At 40.7% G+C, this 25277-nt stretch overlaps 1 protein-coding gene across 4 annotated transcripts in view; it reads left to right on the top strand.

The window, feature by feature from the left end:
• Window positions 1-13363: 13363 nt before the first annotated feature.
• ptprz1a (protein tyrosine phosphatase receptor type Z1a) overlaps window positions 13364-25277 on the top strand; it is a 206604-nt gene continuing 194690 nt past the window's right edge. For all 4 annotated transcript variants that reach the window (XM_030731182.1, XM_030731181.1, XM_030731183.1 and 1 more), the window contains exon 1: window positions 13364-13608. In XM_030731182.1, the coding sequence (XP_030587042.1) occupies window positions 13548-13608 (61 nt within the window). In that variant the 5' untranslated portion in view covers window positions 13364-13547. The remainder of the gene's footprint in view (window positions 13609-25277) is intronic.

The following is a 25277-nucleotide window of genomic DNA, read 5'->3' as shown; positions in this document are numbered from 1 at the left end:
AACTCCAGACTGGAACAGAGTCCAGCCCCGCTCCAGTAGAGTGGTTCCAGAGCCCAGGCCATGCATTGAGGTGAGCCCAACTATATCTAGCTGGTATCTCTCAACCTCACGCACTAGCTCAGGCTCCTTCCCCACCAGAGAGGTGACATTCCATGTCCCAAGAGCCAGTCTCGATAGCCGGGGATCGGTCCGCCAGGGCCTCCGCCCTCGGCCACCACCCGACACATACTGCACCTGACCCCTACACCGCCTCCTGTGGGTGGTGGGCCTACAGGAGGGCGGGCCCATGTAACCTCTTCGGGCTGTGCCCTGCCGAGCACCACGGGCTAATGCCTGGCCACCAGATGCTCTCCCTCGAGCTCCCTCCCCAGGCCTGGCTCCAGGGTGGGGCCCCAGTAACCCTATCCCAGGCAGGGTAAACTGTTCCCTCGTTGTTACAGACATAGGGGTCTTCTGAACCGTTCTTTGTCTGGATCCTCACCCAGGACCAGTTTGCCATGGGAGACCCTACCATGGGGACAAGCCCCCGTGCAACATAGCTCCTGGGATCACTGGGACACACAAACCCCTCCACCACAATAAGGTGGCGATTCACCACCACGATAAGGTGGTCCCTATATACTAGCAATAAATAAATCCATATTTTGTATTGACAAGTCAAGTATTATAAACCTACCTATTGGATTTATTGTAGTGTTGCTAACGATGAAGTTATCTTTCTGTTAATCGGTATAGCTATGCCTCTTTGCTTTGAGTTGTAGCAGGCTGAGTACACATGAGGTAATATTTCAATTCAGTTCAACTCAATATTTATATAGCACCAAATCACAACAACACAACAAAGGTAAAGACCCTACAATAATTACAATAATTACACAGACAACCCAACAGTCAGCCAAATCTTAAAAATGGAGAGGGTGTCTGTCTTCTGAATCCAAACCTGGAGCTGGTTCCACAGACGGGGGGCCTAAAAGGCGAAGGCTCTGCCTCCCATTCTACTCTTAAGTATCCTAAGAATCACAAGTACTGTAAGCCAGCAGTATCAGAGTGAAGTGCTCTATTGGGGTGATACTGTACTATGAGCCAATGAAGAGACGCCAATATGGGAGAAATTTGCTCTCTCTAGTCCCTGTCAGTACTCCAGGTGCAGCATTTTAGATCAGCTGAAGGCTTTTCAGAGAGCTTTTAAGACAACTGGATAACAACAAATTACAAAAGTCCAATCTAGATGTTATAAATGCATGAATTAGCTTTTCAGCATTAGTCTGAGAAATATTAGAGTGCAGCCTGCTCATTAAATTAGTGTTGTTACAAGTATACAAATCTGGATAGTTAGAATAGTCTCTTCTTTCTTTTAGGAAATTGTCATTTGTAAAAAATTTAAAACAAACCAAAAAAGTTTCATGACAAATGTGGATGAGCTTGGTGGTCAGAGGGCCCTATGCAGCCGCATATCTCACCTATGCCTCGGCCAGCTCTCACATTGACACATACGGGCAATTTAGAATCCCCAGTAACATGTCTTTGGACTGTGGGAGGAAAGCAGAGAACACCTATGTAAACAGAGGGAGAACAGGCAAACTCCACACAGAAAGGCATGGGCCAAGGTAGATTCACCCAGACCGTCTAGCTGTGAGATAACAGTGCTAACCACCTCCACCGTTTCTGCTTTCCCTCCAGAACCTCATTACATTTTTAACTTCAATGCTTTCGCATGTAATTTTTTGTAATTTACTTTTTATTTTTCATCTTCTCAGTTTCATTTTCCTTTAATTTCCCTTTTTCCTTAATCCGGTGGGCCGACAGTCCTCAAGGGCCGATGCTGTTGGATTTTTTTTTTCTTCCCTTTTTTTTTTTCTAAGAGACCGACCCACAATTTAGAGGGGGCGGCCCATTGGCCCATCTTCAATATAGACAGTGAACCGAACCAATCAGGATATAGGATGAAGGCGGCCCCACCCTTTCTCTGTATGGTGCCCCCTGCTAGTAGTTTCAGTGTTGAGCGCATATGTTAGACAGACAATATGGAGAATCCGAAGCAGCAGAAAGGGGGTGCGGAGAAGTTACGTACGAAGAAATTGAATTGTCACTGTAGATGCTACAAAATGTGTAAAAATCACAGATATGTTCGCTGCTGTAGCCTCCACGTCCTCTGTAACAGCAATGCTCCAGCAACAGCAGGCTGTAGGCAGAGCCGGCCGAGGCATAGGCAACATATACAGCTGCATAGGGCCCTCTGACCACCAGGGGGACCCCAAGCTCACCCACATTTGTCATGAAACTTTTTTGGTTTGTTTTAAATTTTTTACAAATGACAATTTCCTAAAAGAAAGAAGAGACTATTCTAACTATCCAGATTTGTACACTTGTAACAAAGCTAATTTAATGAGTAGGCTACACTCTAATATTTCTGTCTCAGACTGATGCTGAAAAGCTAGTTCATGCATTTATTACTTATAGGGTGGACTATTGTAATTCGTTATTATCAGGCTGTCCTAAAAGCTCCCTGAAAAGTCTTCAGATGATCCAAAATGCTGCTAGAGTATTGACAGGGACTAGAAAGAGAGAGCAGATTTCTCCCATAGTCAGTCAGTCAGTCAGTCAGAATACTTTATTGATCCCAAAGGGAAATTACTACTGTTACAGCTGCAACCATTTCATTTAAACGAGTAAACCTAAAACACAATAACATACACTAAAGGCATAAAAGTATAAAGACTAAAGAGATACTTTGACTATATACACATCTAAATCTATACACATATGAGAATTGTGAGTGCAAAAATTTTTAAATAGGTGTCATTATATATATATTATATATATATATATATATATATATATTGGCTCATAGTACCACATCACCCCAATAGAGCAGTTCGCTCTCAGACTGCTGGCTTACTTGTGGTTCCTAGGATACTTAAGAGTAGAATGGGAGGCAGAGCCTTCAGCTTTCAGGCCCCTCTTCTGTGGAACCAGCTCCCAGCTTGGATTCAGGAGACAGACACCCTCTCTATTTTTAAGATTAGGCTTTCTCTGTAATTATTGTGGGGTCTTTACCTTACAGTATAAAGTGCCTTGAGGCGGCTATTTGTTGTGAGTTGGTGCTATATAAATAAAATTGAATTGAAAAGGCTGAAACAGTAATGCATCCTAAAAAAAAATTAATAATCAACTTTAACCCTCCAGCATTAATAACGATTAAGTTCAGGGGACAATGAAATGGTATTAAGGGGGCCCCAAATCAAATCTTGCTTAGAGCCCCTTCAAAGCTTGGGCTGACTGTGCTGTAGGTGAAGACAGCAGCAGCATGATCAGCCCAACCGGTCGCGGCAGATGACTGCCCCTCCCTGAGCCTGGTTCTGCTGGAGGTTTCTTCCTGTTAAAAGGGAGTTTTTCCTTTCCACTGTCGCCAAGTGCTTGCTCATAGGGGGTCGTTTTGACTGTTGGGTTTTCTCTGTATTATTGTAGGGTCTTTACCCACAATACAAAGCGCCTTGAGGCGACAGTTTGTTGTGATTTGGCGCTATATAAATAAAATTGAATTGAATTGAATTGAATTCAATGGCGATTGATTAATATCAATATTTATTTACATTTGCATACTTCCCCAAATCTGGCAGCCACGGCACCTTAATCTGATAAAATAGTAAACGGTCAAGGCTGAGAAGTGTTGGATGAGCAGCAAGTGTCCATTTTAGACTACATCATAGTATTTTAGGTATTTAGGTTACAGGTGTGCTGAAAGGCTACACAGTAGTTTTAATTTGTAGCCTTTATGCTGGTTAAACATGTTTAAAAAGCACTCAAACAAGTGAAATAACAGATTTTAAAAAGCTAAATGATGCGTAAAAGCTTTGCAATTTAAGCATTACTAAAGTAATTTTTAAAATCTCGCTCTTTTATACAAGAACAAGATGGCTGCCGATGCGTGGGTGTGTAAATTAGCCGCTCCTGCTCTTTCGCTGCAAAAGTGTCAGAAGATTCCAAAGGTACATAAGGACATTGAGTTATCAACAAGATTAATGACTCTCCTTATATTGGTTTATCTCTTATGTTTAACCTACCCAAGAAGAGCAGACAACCAAATACTCCCTACGAAGAGGAGTCAACACCTACTGGCAACTCGCTTTTTGGACTGTGGCCGTGTAAGGATACCATCAGGCCAGCAGCGACAACTTCGTCTGGCTAAACCACAATTATTGGAAGCTGTTAATTTAGTAATATTGATACTCTTGGCCGGGGATATCGAAGCAAATCCTGGACCTGAGCTTTATAGCCCAAACACAGCTTGTTGGGTTGGGCTGCAGCTAAATAATTTATCAGCTGGACTATCATTTCGGCCTCCATTAACTCCGCACTTATCTGGGTTTTCAATCTTGCTATCAGGGTTACAGCTTCAATCACACGGTTTATCTGTTTGGTCAACTGATTTGTCATCTTACTTGGCTGGGCTGCCGATTCAGCAGGATGGGAGTTTTTTACCGCAGCCAACTGGACCGCTGCTTCAGTCTACTAGGACGGTGTTACAGCTAGCAGAGCCACTGGCTTCGCAGCTGGTCGGACTATTTCCTCAGCTAGCCAGGATGAGATCGCAGTTAATGGAGCCATCGTCTCTACAACCTGTTGGGCAGCTGCTGTGGCAAGCCAGGCTGCTGTCGGACTCTGTTAGGCTACCGTCAGGCCCGGCCGGGCAGTTGTTTGGGTTGGTTGGGATACCCTTGCACTCGACAGAATTATTAATATTGCTATTAGGGTCACCTAATAGCAATCTGATTGGGCTGCTGCCGCAATTATCTCGCCAACCATTCCAGATGGCTGAAATGTTTGTACAACCAGCGGAATTACTGCATGGACAATTTCTTGGACTGTTCTCTGTGAAAGCCAGGCTGCCATTTGACCCGATTGGAGTATTATATGGACAATCGTTGCGGCTGCACGGACTACAGCCAGCTAGATTATCAACTTTATCGCCATGCTCCTCTGGGTTGCTTCTACATCAGATGGAACTATCTTCTCCACTACAACATCGCAATCAGGCAATCATTAAACAACGTAAGTGTAAATTGTTTAGGACTTTAAATCATGCACGTATATTATGGGATCTGAGGTCCAAACCTAAGGGACTTCTTGTAGGACACCTTAACATTAGAAGCATCATACCTAAGTGTGATCAAGTGCAACATCTATTATACAATTCGAACCTGGATATTTTGTGCATTTCTGAAACATGGTTGCGTGCTAACTCCCCTGATGCCTGTCTTAACATAACAGGTTATAGTATTTTTAGGAGGGACAGACCTCAGGGGAGAGGTGGTGGGGTGATGTTCTATGTTCGGGATACTATAAAATGTGAACAGATCCAATGGAAGTCCCCAATTAGTATAGAATGTTTGGGCTTAAAGGTAAATCTCTCTCCACAAATGCAAATAACATTTATTGGTTTATATAGACCTCCAACATCTACAAATGCCTTTTACGAGGAACTGCAAGTTATTCTTAAACATTGTAATATAAAAAATGAATTAATTTTGTTAGGGGATTTTAATGTAAACTGGAATATAAAACCGGGTCGTAAACAATTAAAAACATTAGCAGATAATTTTGAGCTTAAACAACTTATTACGGAACCAACTAGGATTACTAGCTCTTCAAAAACTTTAATCGATTTAGTATTTAGCAATAAAATTGAAAGAATACAAAAAACATATAGTTTAGTTACTGGTCTATCTGATCATAATATGATCCTTTTTTCAAGAAAATTATCAAAAAATAGAACTAATCAAATTACACACAACATTAGTTATGAAATCAATAGAATACCAAAGAGAGAAATGCCAAATCTACAAAAAGCTTTGAATCAAATAAATTGGTTAGATTATCTGAATGATAAAAATGCAGAAGACAGCTGTCAAACATTTATGACTGTGGTTCAAGAAACCTTAAGTAAATTCACGAAGAAGTTTAAAATAAAGTCTGGAAGAAAGAATCATCTTCCTTGGTTAGATAACAACATTTGGTCTCTAATGAAACAACGAGATCATGCTCTTAAAAAGGCTTTGAAGACAAAAACTGTATGTGATAGACAATTATTTACCACGCTTAGAAATAAAGTTGTTAAAGAGTTGAAGACAGCAAAAGCAAATTTCTTCATTAATATAATTAATAAGGCAAAAGGGAATACAAAGCAGATTTGGGATAATTTTAAAAAAATGGTAGGAATTAATATTAAGAATCAATGCATAAAAGAACTTCAAATTAACGAAACTTCAATCTGTGAACCAAACGAAATAGTGCAGGTCCTCAATACACATTTTATAGATTCAGTAAAAAATTTAATAACTACTGATTGCATTGTGAACAAACAGGTTGGATTCCTCGATACTACAGCACCAGTTTTTAGTTTGGCTGCTATATCTCATACAATCGTGGAAAAGATCATATGTAATCTCAAGAACTCAAGAGCTAAAGATGCATTTAATATGGACACCATTTTTCATAAGAACAGCAAACAGTCTTTTATTGTGCCAATTACTAATATCATTAATAAGTCATTTAATGAAAGGGTTTATCCTAGTTGTTGGAAGATTGGAGTTATTACTCCAATCTTCAAACACGGAAATCCATTGATGCTTAATAATTATAGACCTGTAAGTATATTACCGGCTGTTTCCAAAATAATTGAGAAATGGGTTGCAGATCAGCTCATTGAGCATTTGTGCACTAGCCCATATACATTAAGCCCAATGCAGTTTGGGTTTAGAAAACATCACTCCACCGATACAGCCCTATGCCATTTTTTAGAATATGTTAAAGGTAAAATGGATTCCGGGGGAGTTGTTGGTGCAGTGTTCATTGACCTAACAAAGGCTTTTGATACTATAAATCACAAAATCTTATTATATAAATTGACATCTTTTAATATGTCACAAAACACCTTAGATTGGTTAAAATCTTATTTATCACAACGACGGCAATATGTGCGCATACAAGATACTAAATCTACCATTGTGGAAAACAATTCTGGTGTGCCCCAAGGCTCAATCTTGGGCCCATTATTGTTTAGTTTGTTTATCAATGACTTACCACTAATTTGTCCACCTAAGGCTGGTCCTCAACCATCTACGCCTCATGGTGTCGTCTTCGTTGGACCCGCTGCAGTTCGCCTACCGGCCTGGCATCGGGGTGGATGACGCCATCATCTACCTCCTGCACCGAGCTCTGACCCACCTGGAGAAGCCTGGAAGCACTGTGAGGATCATGTTCTTTGATTTCTCCAGTGCTTTTAACACCATCCAGCCAGGACTTCTGAGAGACAAGCTGGAACTGTCAGGAGTGGACCACCACATCTCCGAGTGGATACTGGACTACCTCACTGACCGCCCACAGTACGTGAGGACACAGGGCTGTGTCTCTGACAGGCTGGTCTGCAGTACGGGGGCCCCACAGGGAACTGTGCTGGCACCGTTCCTCTTCACCCTCTACACTGCAGACTTCTCCATCAACTCCCCACGCTGCCATCTGCAGAAGTTCTCTGACGACTCTGCCATAGTTGGCCTCATCACAGGTGAGGATGACTCAGAGTACAGACAGTGGACTCAGGACTTTGTGGACTGGTGCCAGCGGAACCACCTCCTGATCAACGCCGCTAAAACCAAGGAGCTGGTGGTGGATTTCCGCAGGCGCAGACCCACCACACGGACACCGGTGAACATCCAGGGAGTGGACATTGAGATAGTGGACTCTTATAAGTACCTGGGTGTTCACCTAAACAATAAACTGGACTGGACTCATAACACTGATGCGCTCTACAGGAAGGGTCAGAGCAGACTCTACCTGCTGAGAAGGCTGAGGTCTTTTGGAGTGCAGGGGACACTCCTGAAGACCTTCTATGACTCTGTGGTGGCATCAGCCATCTTCTATGCAGCAGTATGTTGGAGCAGCAGCTTGTCTACAGCTGAGAGGAAGAGGATAGACAAGCTCATCAGGAAAGCCAGCTCTGTCCTAGGATGTCCTCTCGACTCAGTGCAGGTGGTGGGAGACAGAAGGACTCTGACCAAAATAACATCACTGATGGACAAGGTCTCCCATCCCATGCATGAAACTGTTGCTGAGCTGGAGAGCTCCTTCAGTGACAGACTGCTGCATCCTAAATGCACAAAGGAGCGTTACCGCAGATCCTTCCTCCCAGCAGCTGTAAGACTTTATAACCATCACTGCTCCCAACAAAAACCACAATAGCCTACACAATGTAGGATAATATATAATATACTGTAAATAGTCCGGCCTGTTAAGGTTCAACACACAGGCACATCATGTACATTGTATATAGTGTTATTATTATTAGTAGTATTAAGGTTAATATTGTTTGTTGATTTTATATATATTCTTTTCTTAATAGTGTGAATTATTATATCTTTATTTATATTTATAATAACTGCGGCTGCTGTTACACCCAAATTTCCCCTCTGTGGGACAATAAAGGCTGTTTCTTCTTCTTCTTCTTCTTAATGTAGTGTGTCAGTTGTATGCAGATGATGCAGTTTTCTTTGTTCATGCAAAAAGCAACCAAGAAGCTGCATCACTCTTATCAGCTGCTCTAGTGAAAGTCTCATGTTGGTTACAAGAGTCGCAGTTACATTTAAATGTTTCAAAGTCTGTCTGTATGTTCTACTCAAAAACACCTAGTAAAGACATATATCAAGTAGTGTTGTAGTACTCGAGATTGGTCTTGGTCTCGAGACCGGTCTCGAGACCGCTTTTTGATGGTCTCGGTCTTGTCATGGACTCGACCGCATTTGGTCTCGGTCTTGTCATGGACTCGGACCTTGCGGACTCGGGATTTTATTTCAAGACCAGTCAAGACCACAGCTGTGGAAATATCACTAAATTGCCAGAATACTGTCCAATTTATTTGTTAACATCTTTGCTTTTATTGGATGCAAAACGTACTGATTCAAATCCCACAAAGATTGCGCTCCTCTGCCTCTCAAAGGAGCGCACCTCACAGACTCAGCCCCGGCTAGGTCGCTGCTATTATCGCTGCTTACGTCTGTATCATTTCACCGCAGTTTGCAATCTACCACAGAGCACGGACAGTTTCATTCACAATGTGTATGTTTGATCTCACTATGGTCACGTGTGTGCTGCATAAATCGAAATAACCGCATGAACACGAAGAGAAGTAAGAGGGAAAATGAAGATCAAAGGAAAATTTCAGGCTTCCGATTCAACAAAAAATCCCAGCATGAAAGGTAAATACCAACCTTCATGTATTTTGATACACAAACTAAAAATTTAATGCAAGTTTTAGGGCTGCAACGATTCTTGGAATAACACAATTCGATTATTAAAAATCCTCGACACAAATTTGTTGCTTTGATGTTTGGTTTCAGCTCTGCAGCTCAGGTGTCTCTGTGTAAGCGGAGCATTTCCAAAAAAACAAAAACGACCCTTTAACACGAGTGGATCGCTGAGATGTTTTTTCACACCCCTACTTCTCTGTGCTGTGAGTGCGCATGTTTGAATGTGCGCGTGTGTTGTGCAGAGGATGTCAGCTGTTATTTTTTTCTTTACGTCAGCTGTAGCCACCAGAACAGATCTATAACCACAGTGTACTGGGGAAAGGGGGGCTGCCATTAGCACTAGCAATCGTTCGGTGCCCCCTCCACCACCATCAGTACAGAGGGGCTCCGTCAAAATGTTTTTTATCAACCACCTGATCAGCAACATGAAGAACAGAGAACTTTGTAGCTGCTCCATCCACCCTGTTTGTTTCACCCAGAGAAACATCTGCAGTACGGAAGTTAAAATATGCTGATGAATTGTTAAAATGAAAAATTATTTCTTATCCAATTACTTGATTAATTGACGGAGTAATCAATTGAATACTTGATTACTAAAATAATTGATAGTTGCAGCCCTACTTGTATTCAGAAAGCCATAGTCAAACATTAGTTTTCAGCACCAGTAGAGCTATGAGAGGCCTTCAAGAATAAAATACTACAGTGCCCAGCAAGATGATGTCACTTCCTATTGTTGCATTAAAAACGTGATAGTTTATGCTCACAATATGGTGGCTGATATTCAAATGTAGGAAATGCTATTAGCAGCTGAGGAATCTGGATTATGTTTTTGTTGTGTATTTTTTTATGTGATTTCTGCAAACACAGTGGAAGGAAACGGCACTCTGGGACACATTAAATACTTGATGTATAAATGTAACTTTTCTGGATTATATGCAAAAATGATCATTCTATCAATCTAATAAGGCCTGATTTAGAGTTCTGCATTGATCCTTTGTGTATAACTGAAAATCCTCTCTGAAGCAAACCTGACATGCACCTCGAGAAATGTAACTACACGTCCAAAAAAACTGATTACTTCTTTCTGGTTATGTCTTAGGCCCCATCACTCAATTAACAAGTGGGAGCGGCATTTAGTGGTTAGTATTAGCTTACTAATTAGCATTAGCATTAGTGCTGGAGTGAGAAATATTTCTTGCTAGAACCTGGAAGTTAACATGGCCACCACCAATGGTAACAGCAGAGAAGTAAGTAAGTTGTTTCTCTGCCATTAGTACATTGAGCTAGTGGTGGGCAGATTGATCCTGATATCGATAATATGGATGCCAACGTTGGTATTGGTATTGATCAATATCAGTGTAATGAGATCGATACTTTGGCTTCAGTTTCTCTCCTGTATGCAGTGCTGCGGTTTCATCAAAGATGCGAGCTGACTGTCTAAGTGTCGCTCCTGTCACAGCACAGAGCACTTTGCTCCTCCCCTCCCCACAGTGTTTTGTTATACTGTCATGTGATGCATAACATATTTTATTTGGGAAAAAAAAGGATTTTGCTATGAAACATTTAAATCAAATTTAAATTTGTAGAAAATTAGTGAATGAAGGAACATTTTTTATTAAATTTATGAAAAAAAAATCCAGACATCAATGTATGGGGAAAATTGTTTTGTTCTATTGTTTCAGAACAATAACTTTTATTTTGATAAAGTATTTTCTACTTACATATAAACTTTGCCCAATTCTATGGGTTTTAACTAATTAATGATCCAAAGGAAAAAAATCTCAAACCAGTTAAACTTCATGGAAATTCTTCATAATTATTAAAAAGTATTGGTATCAGTATCGGTGATAATGGCCCTGTGTTTACTTTACATAGGATCGATACCAAATTATGAAGTGTTGCACACAACTACATTGAGCAGCATACACCAGGAGTGATTGACAGTGCTAAGACCCTCCTCCTGGCTCTGACTGGTTGTTTTTGACTGGGAGCGGTTCAGGGAGGAGGTGGAGGAGCTCCATTTTTTTCGCAGATTATCGGTCTCATACTGTCTGACATGGTGACAGTTTTAACAAATATGTAAAAACCAGATTTTTTATAAAAGTTACATCCTGAAGCTTTAATCTGTATAAGATTAAAGGCTTTAGTTCTTACTGTTGATGAGTGTTTGCCAGTTTTTCAGTTTTACACATTTAGCTATGTGGTTTTGAAAAAGCACCCATTTTTACAAAGGTTGTTGGTTTAAAAACAACACAACTTTATGCATAGTTTATGAAAGGCAGAGAAAAGTTAAGATTATTGTGATGAACTATGAATAATTGTTTTACATTCTGTGGTAAATGATGGAAGTCACCCAGGAGTATTAAATAAAGATGGTTATATTTATTTGAGCTGTGAGTGTTTAATATCAAGATGATTTTATGGGAATGCGGATCTTTCAGATCAATTTGAGAAGTGATTTTGATCATGTTTCACATTTTATTGTGTCATGTAGTGTCAGGCACTGGTCCTGGTCTTGTCTCGGTCTCGCCCCCCCTCGGTCTTGGTCTCGACTGGTCTCGGACCCTAAAAGTCTTGGTCTCGTCTCGGTCTCGATACCCTCTGGTCTTGGTCTTGTCTCGGTCTCGGGTTAGGTGGTCTTGACTACAACACTAATATCAAGATGTGTTAGTATCTGGTACCAAACTGAAAGCTGTTTCTGAATTTAAATATCTGGGAGTCACCCTGGACTCACAATTAACTTTTAGACAGCATATAAAGAAAATTGTTAATAAATTAAAATATAATATTTCAAATTTTAGGCAGATTAGAAGTAATTTGACAGATAATTCCGCTAAATTATATTTTAACTCTATGATTATGTCTCATTTGCAGTACTGCATGACTAGCTGGACATTGACAAACAGAACGATAATGAAAAAAATAGAAGTTCTGTATAAAAAGGCACTTAAAGTATTAGACAACAAACCCAACCTGTATCATCATTGTAAAATACTGGAAAAATATCATCTTTTAAATTGGGAAAATCAAGTTAAATATGTAGATGTAATCCTGGTTTATAAAATTTTAAATGGTATGGCACCACCTCCCTTAAAGGATTACATAAAGAAGAACATAAGGAATACAAGAGCAGGTTCTAGAGGTGATTGTGTGGTTCCTTTTAGGAAAACGGTGTTTGGGCAATTATCTTTCTCGTATCGAGCAACCAAAACGTGGAATGTAATACCAGTCAATATACGTAATATGGTCAGATTTCCTTCATTTAAAAAAGTCTGCGGAATTGGTTGTTTGAAAATCAAATCTGTAAGCATTTTATTGACTAAAATTAGGGCAATGAAATATTTATTCATCTATGATGAAATGTGGATGAAATTTTGTTTTGTTCTGTTTTTGGTATGTAATGATGTTGAAATATGTCCTTTTTAATGATGATGATGTAATGATGATGATTTTTTTTTTTTTTCTTTTTTTTAAATCATTTTATTGATTGAAATTAGGGAAATGAAATATTTATATTTATTTATTTACCTATGATGAAATGTGGATGAAATTTTGTTTGCTTTGTTTTTTGGTATGTAATGATGTTGAAATATGTCCTTTTTAATGATGATGATGTAGTGATGTAATTTTTTAAATGAGGTGATATTAGTTTGTTAGGAGGATTACGGATGGAAATTAGCCTTAAGGCTATAATCTGGCATATTTTACATTGTTACAGATGTTTGTCAATATGTGTTGTCCTTCTTAAACAAATAAAGAAATAACCAAATAACCAAAAAAGTTTAAAAATATTATTAGCAAAAGGTATGCCCATATTGAATAAGAGTAAGACAGTGTCAAATGCTTCTAAGACATAGTTGGCCGGTCTAAGCCAAAAATGCCAGGGCCGATTTTTTGTCCCAGTCCAGCCCTGACCATGCCTTCATACAAATATTAATAAAGAAAAAATTAAAGCCTGAATGAAAGTAGTTGTTGTATGGAGGGAGTGGGGCCGGTGTCAATGGGGGATGTGGGCGGCGCACCGCCTTAATCTGGTCGCTTCTCTCAAACCAGCGAGAGCTTGTGGATGAGAGCGGACGGAGCACGGGATCTGTATTATACTTATATTAATAGCAGCCGACAACCTGCAATGCACAGCATGGCACTCTGAGGGTTGTCGACCGACTGGGACCTGCCCCCTTGCTCTTCAGCAGAGGTTCACTATTAACCGTTTATTTTCCGCATTTACGAGCGTTTTTCACCAACATGGAGACTGCAGGCTTCTGGCTCCTACTTACTGCACACTTCATCCTCATCTACCGACAAGGTAAGGTATTTTCATGTTCCTCACAGAAACATTATATATTCAGACTTTTTGAAAATGCAGCGGCTTTTATCTTGCTGCGCCAACTTTAAGGTGATTGCGCAGTAGCTTCAGGTGACTTGGGAAGTACACTACTCGGTCTAAAAAAACAAACAAAAAAAGTCTGTTTGCGGTCTTTGTCTTTTTGTTAGAACTGGAAAATTTTCTGTTTGATTTACTTCTAGAATTGGACCTGCGGTCTCTAACTCATTGCGCGTCTTTGGAAACAAATCCAAAATGCAACTGCCTTTTCTTTTCACCCCTAAATGATTTTCCCCTCTGGTGTCCGTGGGATCACAGATTAAAACGTTCTGAGGCGCAGCGTGTCTCACATCAGCTCCAAAGTGGAGCTGTCGAGCGTGAAAAGACAAGTTTGGACACGGTAGTCTGACTGGCTTATTAAGAGTGCCAGAGGCTACATATTTGGCAACAAGAGCAGCTGAAATCCAGTAGCACATCTCATAAATCCAGAACTATAAACAAATATAGATGTATATTATTTATGAGATTTGTTTTCATATTAATGAAACTCATGTACATAATGGTTAATGTCAGACATGCGATTTTGGGAGTATCGCACACATTGCACATTATCATCTTTTTTTTCCCCAATAATTTTTAATGAAAACAGCAGCCTCCTCGTATTTGAATTGCTTAACTGTTTCAGTTAAGTGTTCAGTTCATTGTCGTGATCTCGATCAGTGATCAGACAGATGTAGGAACTCTATTTGCCTTTCCACAATAGGAACTTAGGACTCAAGAACTTCTAGCAATGTTGTTTTTAAAACTTGTAGGGTTGTAACTTCCCAAGGTCCATGAAACTACATTTAGTAGCTACTTTGGTGCTTTAATCATTTAACAGGACCATCTATTGTAGGCAACATTTTCTTTCTTCAAGTTAATTGCTGAAGTCTGGGATCAATTGCTCCATGTGTAGTAGCTAAAGTCTTGTCTCTTGTCCCAGAGGAACTCTTTTTTCCTGGCCCATGACAGTATCTCCTGTGATTGGTGTGCTTTAACACTTAATTTAAGTTCCTTGATTGTACTGAGTCATATTAAAGCCAAATTACAGCTTTTTGATCCTTTATTTAACAATTAAAAAATGGAAATATTAAAATGTCTTGTGTATTGATACCTCTGGAAACTTTAAAATCTGCTAGAATTTAAATTTTCTGTGGCTTTTTAGAATTTCTGCTCAAGTAATGACTGTTTTGCACTAATGAACCCACTGGTGTATATATACAAAGTATGAGATGATTTTTTTTTTCCCTCACTCATCCCTATATGTTTTCACTATTGTTTCTGTCTTTTTAATGGCAGTGCCTCCAGAAGGGGGGCAGCATGGCCACAGTTCACCTATCTCCCCATGTTTGTTTTGTCTTCTTGGATGGGTGTTCTGTTAACTGTAATTTCCCCATTGTGGGATCAATAAAGTATCATCATCAGTAGGGATGAGAAACGTTAAGAAGTCTTTAGAGATGAATTAGGAATTGTCTCCATAAGCCTGAATCCAGGAAGAACTTTCCAGTTCTTATTCTCTGGTTTGCCTCTCCAACCATATGGGGCTGTTGCAAAGTGCCAGAGAGCGCAGTGATCTGCTTGGTTAAATCTTTTTTTAGAGGGGTGAGACATGAAACAAAGCCATGAAAGTCTGTGGGGAGAAGCTGGCCACATTTGGTTTAAGCTGAAACCTTTTGTTCCTGGGTCAGTGGTGCTGGATGTGTGCTGGATGGTTTGGTACTTGCAGAAAACCTCACACCACCTCTGTTTTTGAATGAAGCTTTTAAAAATGTTTTTTTAAGTGAAGCTTTGATTAAATGTTTGGTCACAAAAGAGGTGCCAACTTTCTGAGGAGACAGCACAGGAATGGTTCAAGAAATTCATACATTAAAAGGAGAAAACTCAGAACCATCTGTCCTCTCAAAAGATATTCTTGAATGGGCAGTGCCAACTGTGTCCTGCGTTCTGTCTGAGCTCATCGAATCTCTGGGCTACTTGTTGTTTAACGGAGTCTGCTGACAGATGGCCATCACAGTCAGCCAGTGTGTTAGTCACACACATGCAGCTGTGGATGTGATACCCATCACACACAATGATGATGTCCATTTCCAAATAAAATAAATGCTCTTTATGGCCTGTGCTCACATTTTGTCTGAAAGCAAACCTTTTAGTGAAAAGAATCTTCTGTAGGCTTTTATTGTCAAAAACTTAAAAACACTGACATTATTTTGGACTTTTGATTGGATTTTAGGATGCTATATTGTTGGATTGCATTTTTTTTTTTAATATTATGTTTATTAGATATTTTGAGTATTTATACACAAAAAAGGAACAAATAACCCCAATAACAAAACAGAACTCATACAGCACAGATACAAATAACAAATCAAATCAGGATAAATTACATAAATGTATAGTTTTATTAAATTTATTTAATAATTCAATTAAATTTTATTTATATAACGCCAAATCACAACAGTCACCTCAAGGTAAAGACCCTACATTAATTACAGAGAAAACCCAACAGTCAAAACTACCCCCTATGAGCAAGCACACACAGTGGGAAGGAAAAACTCCCTTTTAAAAGGAAGGAACCTCCGGCAGAACCAGGCTCAGTCAAGGGCAGTCATCTGCCGCGACCGGTTGGGGCTGAGGGGAGAGAGACAGGACAAAAGACATACTGTGGGAGAGAGCCAGAGATTAATAATGACAAATGATTAAATGCAGAGTGGGGTGTAAAAAGAGGTGAATTAAAAGAAACACTCAGTGCATCATAGGAACCTCCCAGCAGCCTAGGCCTGTAGCAGTATAACTAAAGGGATGGTTCAGGGGCCTGAAAGCTGAAGGCTCTGTCTCCCATTCTACTCATAGGTATCCTAGGAACCACGAGTAAGCCAGCAAAGTGCTCTATTGGGGTGATATGGTACTATGAGGTCTTTGAGATAAGATGGGGCCTGATTATTCAAGATCTTGTATGTGAAAAGAAGAATTTTAAATTCTATTCTGGATTTAACAGGGAGCCAATGAAAAAAAATCAATACGGGAGAAATATGCTCTCTCTTTCTAGTCCCTGTCAGTACTCTAGCTGCAGCATTTTGAATCAGCTGAAGGCTTTTCAGGGAGCTTTTAGGACAGCCTGATAATAATGTATTCCAATAGTCCAGCATAGTATTAATAAATGCATGAATTAGTTTTTCAGCACCACTCTGAGACAGGATTTGTCTCATTTTATAAATATTGCACAAATTCAAGTCCTACATATTTGTTTAATATCTGCATTGAAGGATTCCATGGCGGCCAACTCAACCAAAAAATGGGGGGGAGTCAATTAGTTTAGACAAAATGAAACTGTTTGTTATAAAGCTATTTTCTCAGCTCTTTCATTTTCAGTTTGCCATATTTCTGCCTCTATTTCCTAAAAATTTCATTCAAATATTGATTTACAGTCAGAGAAAAAAGTGCTAACTTTTCTCTGTGTAATGCACTTTTAAGATCACAGTTTTCCACTGATTATAATGGTAAAACAATGCATGCTAAAGGAGTAGTTAATTGGGTGTAACTTCAGCAAATCTATTTTTTCCATGTTCTTTCTGTCTGCATGGGTTTCAGATGTAATGGAAAAGAATGGAAAAGTTTTGTAACATACCTACATTAAAGTTTAAATCACATTAAACCCAAATCAGTTATTTCCAAAACGAGTCGGTAAAATATTCCTGACCGGTTGCAGCAGACACTATTAACAATTCTTTCTCAATACAAAAATACAAGTTTTAATATTTACCACTAAAATATGAGGGCATAGATGTAGGGGACGGGGGGGGGACGGGGGGGGGGGGGGGACATTTCCCCCCCAATATTGGAGACAGGTGCCTTTGTCCCACCCAAAAATTACACCACGGAGGAGAAAAATACCTCATTTTGAAAATTTTAAATCACGTTCCTTTATTTTGAATGCGCAACTTGGCGTCATGTCCCTAAAAACTGCCTGTTGGGAATATTGCCACCAATATGGCTTGTTTATAATGTCTTGTTGTCAGTTTACTTTCATAGACAGGATAAACTTGACTTATTGGATGAGAAGTCAATTTGCAATCAATTTATGGCTCCAAATGAGAGACAGAAAAACTCTTTTGCCTAGGCCAGTTTTTTTATCCTTTTGTGTGCTCTGGCACCTGTTTGGCCAATTGTTAAATGTAGGGCTGTAAAGTGCAACACCACACTGTGTTGTCAGTGAGGCACACAGCTTGTCTATTAAATGTGAGGGGTGTCGTTTTTATTAATTTCTGTTGGTTATTATTATTTTTATTGATATTTATTTTTATTTATTAGATTTTGTTTTTGTTGGCCACACAAACAGAGTTTCAAACTGAATAGCCATATTTTATTAATAGCTGTTTTTTGCTTAAGGTTGATATTAAATAGTGAATAATTTGTTCATTACATTATTTCTGAGGGTTCTTTCATGTCAGAACCAGTAGAACCAGTTCTATTGACAGTCAACCTACATAAATGCATTTTCAGTATTAAATGTTTTTCGACCCATAAAACATATCAAATGTTGCACTTGTGTGTGCTACTAAATTATTTTTGTGCTACTGAAATATAGGGATGCGCAGATCCGATATTCAGTATCGGTATCGGTCCGATACTGGCCTAAATTACTGGATCGGATATCGGAAAGAAATAAAATAATGTAATCCGATACATTAAATAACGTTTCGCTCACATTAGCTGCATTACAGGGTTCAGTCGTCTTATTGTGGGTTTGCGGTTGACCAAACCAGCTTAGAGCTGCATTACTGCCACCTACTGGAATGGAGTGGTGGATCAGGAGTTAGAAAACAACCCCCTCAGATCCTCCGTTGCTGCGACGGATTCCCTTTGACACTGAGCGATCATCGCTGACATGTTTTTCCGCCTCCACCGCTCTCGGCCTTGTTTGTGTCTTGTGCTCGCTGTGCTGAGAATCAGCTGTTATTTTTTTTTTTTCTACTTCAGCTCCCGGACATACTGCTAGCGAGCGCAGCTATTAGCACTAGTGACCGTCCGGTACCGGAAGGACCCTTTCCCCGTCAAAATATTTTTGATACTTTAATCCCTGATTTGTGACTAAATATAGACCTGCAGTAGAAACGTATTTAGGAGAATGCTTGTAAATATAAAGCATTACAAGATTACGCTCACGCAGCCCCTAGTTTTCACGTGAACACTGATGATGCAATAGCAGCAGTCAGCTGATTGACGTGCAGTCTGTCTGCACAAGCGGAAAGAGGCGGAGCCGGCGCGCTCAGATGGAGCAGAAGGAAATGTTTTTCTAGTGTCCAAAAGAAGCCTTTTTGTCCCTGTAACCTCCATTAAACCTTTACTGGGAAACAGCTGGAGATCCTTCATCAACCACCTGATCAGTAAGTGAAGAAAAGAGAACTTTGTAGCTGCTCCATCCACCCTGTTTGTTTCACACAGGGAAAAACTGCAGTACAGAAGTTAAAATATGCAGATGAGCTGTTAATATGAAAAAAAGTATTTCTTATCCAGTTACTTGGGTAATCAATATAAATAGAATACACAATTGCTAAAATAATCGATAGTTGCAGCCCTAATGAAATTTGCAACATGCTATAAGCATCACCTTCTCACACAGAAGCAACAGGATTCAGGTGATAGTTATTGTTGTAATTAAAGTTTATTTATATAGCGTTTTCCACAGACAGAAAAGTGCTGTACAAAAATTAAAACACAATATCATCCCCCACCTCCAGAAAACACTATGTTAAAAACATAATAACATTACCATATTAAAAGAAAAAGAATAAAAATAAAGTCAGAAACCAGAAAGCCTGGTTAAACAGAAAAGTTTTCAACTATTTTTTTAAATGACACCACAGAGCCAGCTAAATGGAGCTGGAGTGGTAAACAGTTCCAGAGCTTTGGTGCCACTGCCTAAAAAGCGCTGCCCGCCCTGGTCCTTAGTCTTGTATGTGAGACAACTAAAAGACTTTGATTTTGTTGTGTGAGAGACTGTTGACTTCTTTTTTTTTTTTTTTCTTTTTTTTTTTTATGTTTTTAAATGCCTGGATCAATTTTAAATATCGGATTTATATCGGTATTGGCCGATATCCAAATGTAAAATATCGGTATCGGTATCGGACATAAAAAAGTGGTATCGTGCCATCCCTACTGAAATATTTAGCTTGTGGCCACCTGATAAAGTAAGTGTAAATCCCTGGAATGACGTGGTCATTGTGCTTGATAAAAGACTCAAGCCATTTTGTTTGGTGGTTTACCCACGTCTTATGATTATAAAACATATACATATGTAAATTATACATGCAACAATATAGGTGTACACGACACTATTTTTCCAAGAAACATTTGAAAAGAAGAAAATAAAAGATTAAATAGCATTTTTTATGCTTTGCGGCTCTATCGGGTTTCCGATATGTGTCCCCCCCCAATAGTAAACTCATTCCTATGCCATTGAGGGGGAGGGCACATTTCCAGTTGTGGCAGCAGGGGTATTTGATGACCAGATTAGTTGGTATTAAGCTCAATAGCATTGACTAAAGCATACACAGGAACCACTGATTTAAATCCTCCTGAGTCTCCCCTTTTTTTTTTTTTTTCTTTCAACTAGCCCTTGGCTGAATAATGGCTGGGGTTATTTAAGGAAACAAGCAGCTGGGTCTTTGGCAGAGGTCAGCTGAGGAGGCCAGTCCGTCCTGCGCCACCTATTGGGGCTCAGCCCAGTGAAGTATGCTGTCAGAGATTTGTTTTGTAACAGTAGGAAATGGGGATCTGCAAAGAGAAGAGAGGTCTAATGGGGAAGAATGACGAGGAATGGTGGGGTGCAGAGCAACACAGAACAGAGGAGGGTGATGGGTGGGGGAGGTGTTAAAGTGTGTGCACAATGGCGCTGCGATCCATCATGGTGGTGTTAGTGGTGAGGAGGAGAGGATGCTGTCACACAGAAGCTGGAGCAGCAGTGTGGGAGTGCAGTTTTAGGAGTGAGGGGCAAAGTAAAGAGTAAATACACACATTCCCCCTCCAGCACCTCGAGGTTGGAGGGGGATGCACAGGTTAAGCAGCTCTCTTTTCTTTCAGACTTTAATAGCCCCCAGCCTTCTTACATGCTCACCTCTAATTTCACTGTGTGTTTTGGTTCTCAGGCCTTACTTTTCCCTTGCGCACTGTAAAAATATCAGGTCCGGTGATCTTGTGTGGGTGTACAGCCCAAGGAGGAAGAAAGGCCAGTGCCCTAAGTTGGACTGCCACTGGGCGGGGTCTTGTGAAGTGTTAGAGAAGATGGGGGAAGTTGTGTACAGGTTCCAGCTGCCAACTAGGGGGAGACGAGTGGTCCTCCACAGAGACAGGTTGGCTCCATACAGGGGCGATGTGCGCCCAGTTCAGTGCCCTGGGCCCTAGTCAACCCCCCAGGGAAACAAAACAGGCCCACCCCTAGACTCAGTGTTTTCCCTTCTATCACCTCACAGCCCCCTCCGCCCTTGCACCCATTCCCAGATCAGATCCCAGATCAGCACTGCAGACACAGCCCTGTGTGCCCACTACAAGGAGGCCACAGAGACAGACAAGGGCCCCAAGGTACTTTAAAAACTTTGTATGTGATCCCTTGGGGCAAGGGATTTAGTAAAGGGGGGGGCAGTGTAGCGATTCTGTTTGTTAAAGTTAGATGCCATTTGGTCATGATGCTCTGTGATTTCCCACTGTTCTGCTGTTACCTGAAGGTGTGTATGCATGCAGGGTGGAGGAGTGTGAGAGTGAGAGAGAAAGGAGAGTCCGTTTTTTTGTCTGTTGCTTTGTTGGCGTGGTTGCGGTCCACAGCAACTCTTTTTGTTGAATAAAAAAACATTTGCTGGCAACCTCTTGCCCTCTTCTTTAACGTCCTTACGGCCACTACAGTATTTATTTTCACGAGATTGTAGAAATGTACTAGATTTCAAAGTATTCAACATTCTCTAAGTGCAATAAATGCAGTGTTTACAAAGTCAATGAGTAATTGTGTTAAATAATATGTTTGTGTAGGTTCTCAGTCATCCAGGTCATAGTAGTCTCTGGAGTTTGAAAAAAGGCAACTGGACATCTCTGCTTGTTGAAGACATTTCACTTCTCATCCGAAAGGCTTCTTCAGTTCTCAAAGCTAAATGGTGGAGTGACCCAGGTATTACACACCTGTGGGTGTAGTCCCCTGGAGATGGTTATGACCCTCAATTGTTCATGTGCATAATCACATGTGCCAAGGTGTGAAAGGATGTGTGGGTCATTACAATTAGTGGTTTCAGATTAAACCAATTTAGGACTGTTTCACGTGACCTACTGAGGTCACTGGAACAAAAGTGGGAATGAGGGTTGACGTCTGGGAAGGGAGCTCAGGACAGCACTGTAAGTGGGTGAAGGTTGGTGACAAAATCCACCTCCTCTGTTCAATGATGGTTGTTCACAGTGGACAGAGATGGCTTCATTTACTCCTCTTTCAAACCATCTGTCTTGCCTCTCCAAAATGTGAACATTGACATCCTTTGTGCCCTTTCTCCTTCAGATGCAGATGTATAGCTGAGTTTTGTCCTGTTGAGGTGGCTGTAATATGTTGTCATTTGTTTGTGAAGAGGCTTTTTGGTTTCTCCAGTGTAGAGGTCAGAGCACTCTTCACTGCACTGGACAGCAAACACTTCATTGCTGATCTTGTGTTTGGCGGGCTTGTCCTTAGGATGAACCAGTTTTTGTCTTAGGGTAAGATTTGGTTTGAAGTATGCTGGGAAGTCATGCTTGGAGAAAATTTTCTGAGTTTTTCTGACAAGCCTGCCACATAAGGGATGACAGTGTTGTTCCTCTTGTCATTCTTTATTTTCCCTAGTTTGTGTTGGACCTTCTTTCCTGTTCATCTTAGCTGATTTGATGAAAGCCCAGCTGGGATAACCACATGTTTTGAGGGCTTTCTTAATATGTGTTTCTTTTGTTTCCCTTCTGCCTTAGAGGGGACGCTTTCTGCCCGGTGTTGCAGGGTCCTGATCACCCCAAGTTTGTGTTCCAAGTGGGTGGTGGGAGTCAGAGGAGATACTGGTCTGTGTGTGGGGGCTTCCAGTAGACTTCAGTGTTGAGGCTTCCATCTTTCTCAATAAGCACCATACAGTCCAGGAATGGTAACTTGTTATCCCTGGTATAACCAAGAGCTTTACTTTCCACTTCCTCCATGTAAAGGTTGGCTACAGTGGGTGACACTGGGGAGCCTGTGGTACATCCGTGTTTCTGTCTGTAGAATCCATCATTGTATTTGAAATATGTTGTGGTAAGGCAGAGGTCTAAAAGTGCACAAATTTGGTCTGGAGTAAAGCTGGTTCTTTGTTGTAAGAAGTTGTCTTACTGCCTCAGTTGTAGGTACGCAAGTGAAAAGTGAAACCGCATCAAGGGGCACCATGGTTTCATCTGGAATCAGTACAAGATTATGGACCTTGTTCATAAAATCTATGGATTTTTTTAATGTGTTGGAGTGTGTTGCCAACAAGCGGAGCTAAGATGGCGAGGTGTTTGGAAATGTTGTAGGCGACTGAGTTTATAGTTTCATCCGGGCACTGCAGTTTCCTCCTACAGTCCAAAGACATGCGGTTACTGGCTCAGGAGGTAGAGCAGGTCATCTAGTAATTGGAAGGGTGGTGGTTTGATTCCTGGCTGTTCCAGTCTGCATGTCAAAGTATTCTGAAGATACTGAAATAAAGCTAGCTGGGGACTCAAGATGGCGCCGAGATGCCTGGCCTGCCGTCTGTCCCTACCTGTTTGCACTGGTGCTTTTTTTGACGTGTTTTCTACAAAAATTCAGTGTCAGCGCTCTGTTGGTTTATGATTGCCAAACTCTCTTGGATCTTCGTATTTTGACCGAAACAAAGTTTTCTTATGGCAACTAAGAAACCATGCTGCCAGTTTTGTCAGAAGTTCCGGAGTTTCCTCGGTGTGCTTTGGCTCCACCTGTCCGGAGGAAACGTTCCTGTTACCGTGGGAGACATGGTGGGAGGCTGGTGAGGATGAAGGCCTTCTTAGCACAATATACTGGGACAACTGAAAGATATTTGTTGTACCCAGTCTATGAGTGCCTCATAACTGCTTTTCTTTTTGGCACTCTTGGGACCCTGCTTACACCTGGCTGACGCCTGTTGTTGACTCTGAAGGACTGGCCCTGCTGCCACGCCCTTGCCGCCTGCGGTTTTGCCATTCTAAGTGGCAGGGAGTGGATCTGGGAAATCTGCGGACCCTTCGCCAGTGTTAACATCCCAGCTCCACCGGTAGGCCTGGTGAGGATTGGCCTGGTGAATGCTGGATCCCTTTCAAATAAAACTTTTATTCTTAAGGATTTTTTCACCTCAAATGGACTGGACTTTCTCTGTGTGACAGAGACTTGGGTGAATGTTGGGGATTTCATTGTCTTATCTGAACTTTTACCGCCTGAGTGTGACTATATAAATTGTCCCCGGACGTCAGGCCATGGAGGTGGAATAGCGAGGTTTTTTCGGAATATGTATAAATGTAAGTTGCTGCTCCCATTGTCACCTTGCTCCAGCTTTGAAGTAAGTGTATTTGAATTGGGTCGTTCTCACCCTGTGATGTGTGCTATTATCTACAGGCCATCTGGATATATTAAGGACTTTTTAAATGAATTTTCTGGACTGTTGGCAGAAATTATGCCTAAATATGACCAAGTCCTTATTATTGGAGATTTTAAAATACATGTTTGTTGTCCTGATAAACCATTGGTTAAGGACTTTTTAAATTTGATAAATTTTATCAAATTTTTAATTTTATGCAATGGGTGTCTGGGCCCACTCAAGAATGTGGGCATACTCTGGACCTTGTTTTATCCTATGGTCTGTCTATTTCTAAATTGTCATTAAATGATGCTGTCTTTTCGGATCATAAGCCAGTGCTTTTTGACATTGCTATTCCTTGTGGCCTGATGAAATCTTGCCTTCCTGCATGTAGTCATCATGTTGTAAACCAGCTCACTGCTGTCCGCTTTTCTGCCATTATTGAACAGAACTGCGGAATTCCAGATTCTGTATGTTTAGATACAGAGATGCTTAATTCTTGGTTTCTCTCCATTTGCCAGACTGCTTTAGATGAAGTGGCCCCATTGAAACTCAGGAAATCTAAAATTAAGCTAGAGCCTTGGTTAAATGACACAACTCATGCTGCCAGACGTGAATGTTGGAAAGCTGAACGTAAATGGGGAAAAAAGACAGATTACAGGTGTCATTTTAAATGTTAAGGGACTGTTGGCATCACTACCAAGTAGTTGTGAAATATGCCAACTGAGAGCACCTGTCAAGGATAATCTTGTCAAATTGCCACAAGCCTTGTATTTTTTTCAACATTATTGATAAAGTTTTAAATGCCCCCCACAATACTGGTATTGAGCCTTCACCTGAGGTATGTGAGAAATTCTTAAGTTCTTTGTGGATAAAGTAAACAATGTTTAGGGCCCTCATATCACCTCCAACCTTTGACCCTTCAGTCTCTGTTCCTTGCTCGACTGCCTTGTACCAGTTTGAGCCAGTTACTTTGCCGTTGCTGTATGAGACTGTTAGTCATCTGAAGCCCTCAGGATCTCCTAAAGATACCATTCCACCCTG

This window comes from Archocentrus centrarchus, chromosome 6 (assembly GCF_007364275.1).
Source record: "Archocentrus centrarchus isolate MPI-CPG fArcCen1 chromosome 6, fArcCen1, whole genome shotgun sequence".
Taxonomy (NCBI): Eukaryota; Metazoa; Chordata; class Actinopteri; order Cichliformes; family Cichlidae; genus Archocentrus; species Archocentrus centrarchus.
Note: the sequence above shows the minus strand (reverse complement) of the source record. Positions and strands in the feature narration are given on the sequence as shown.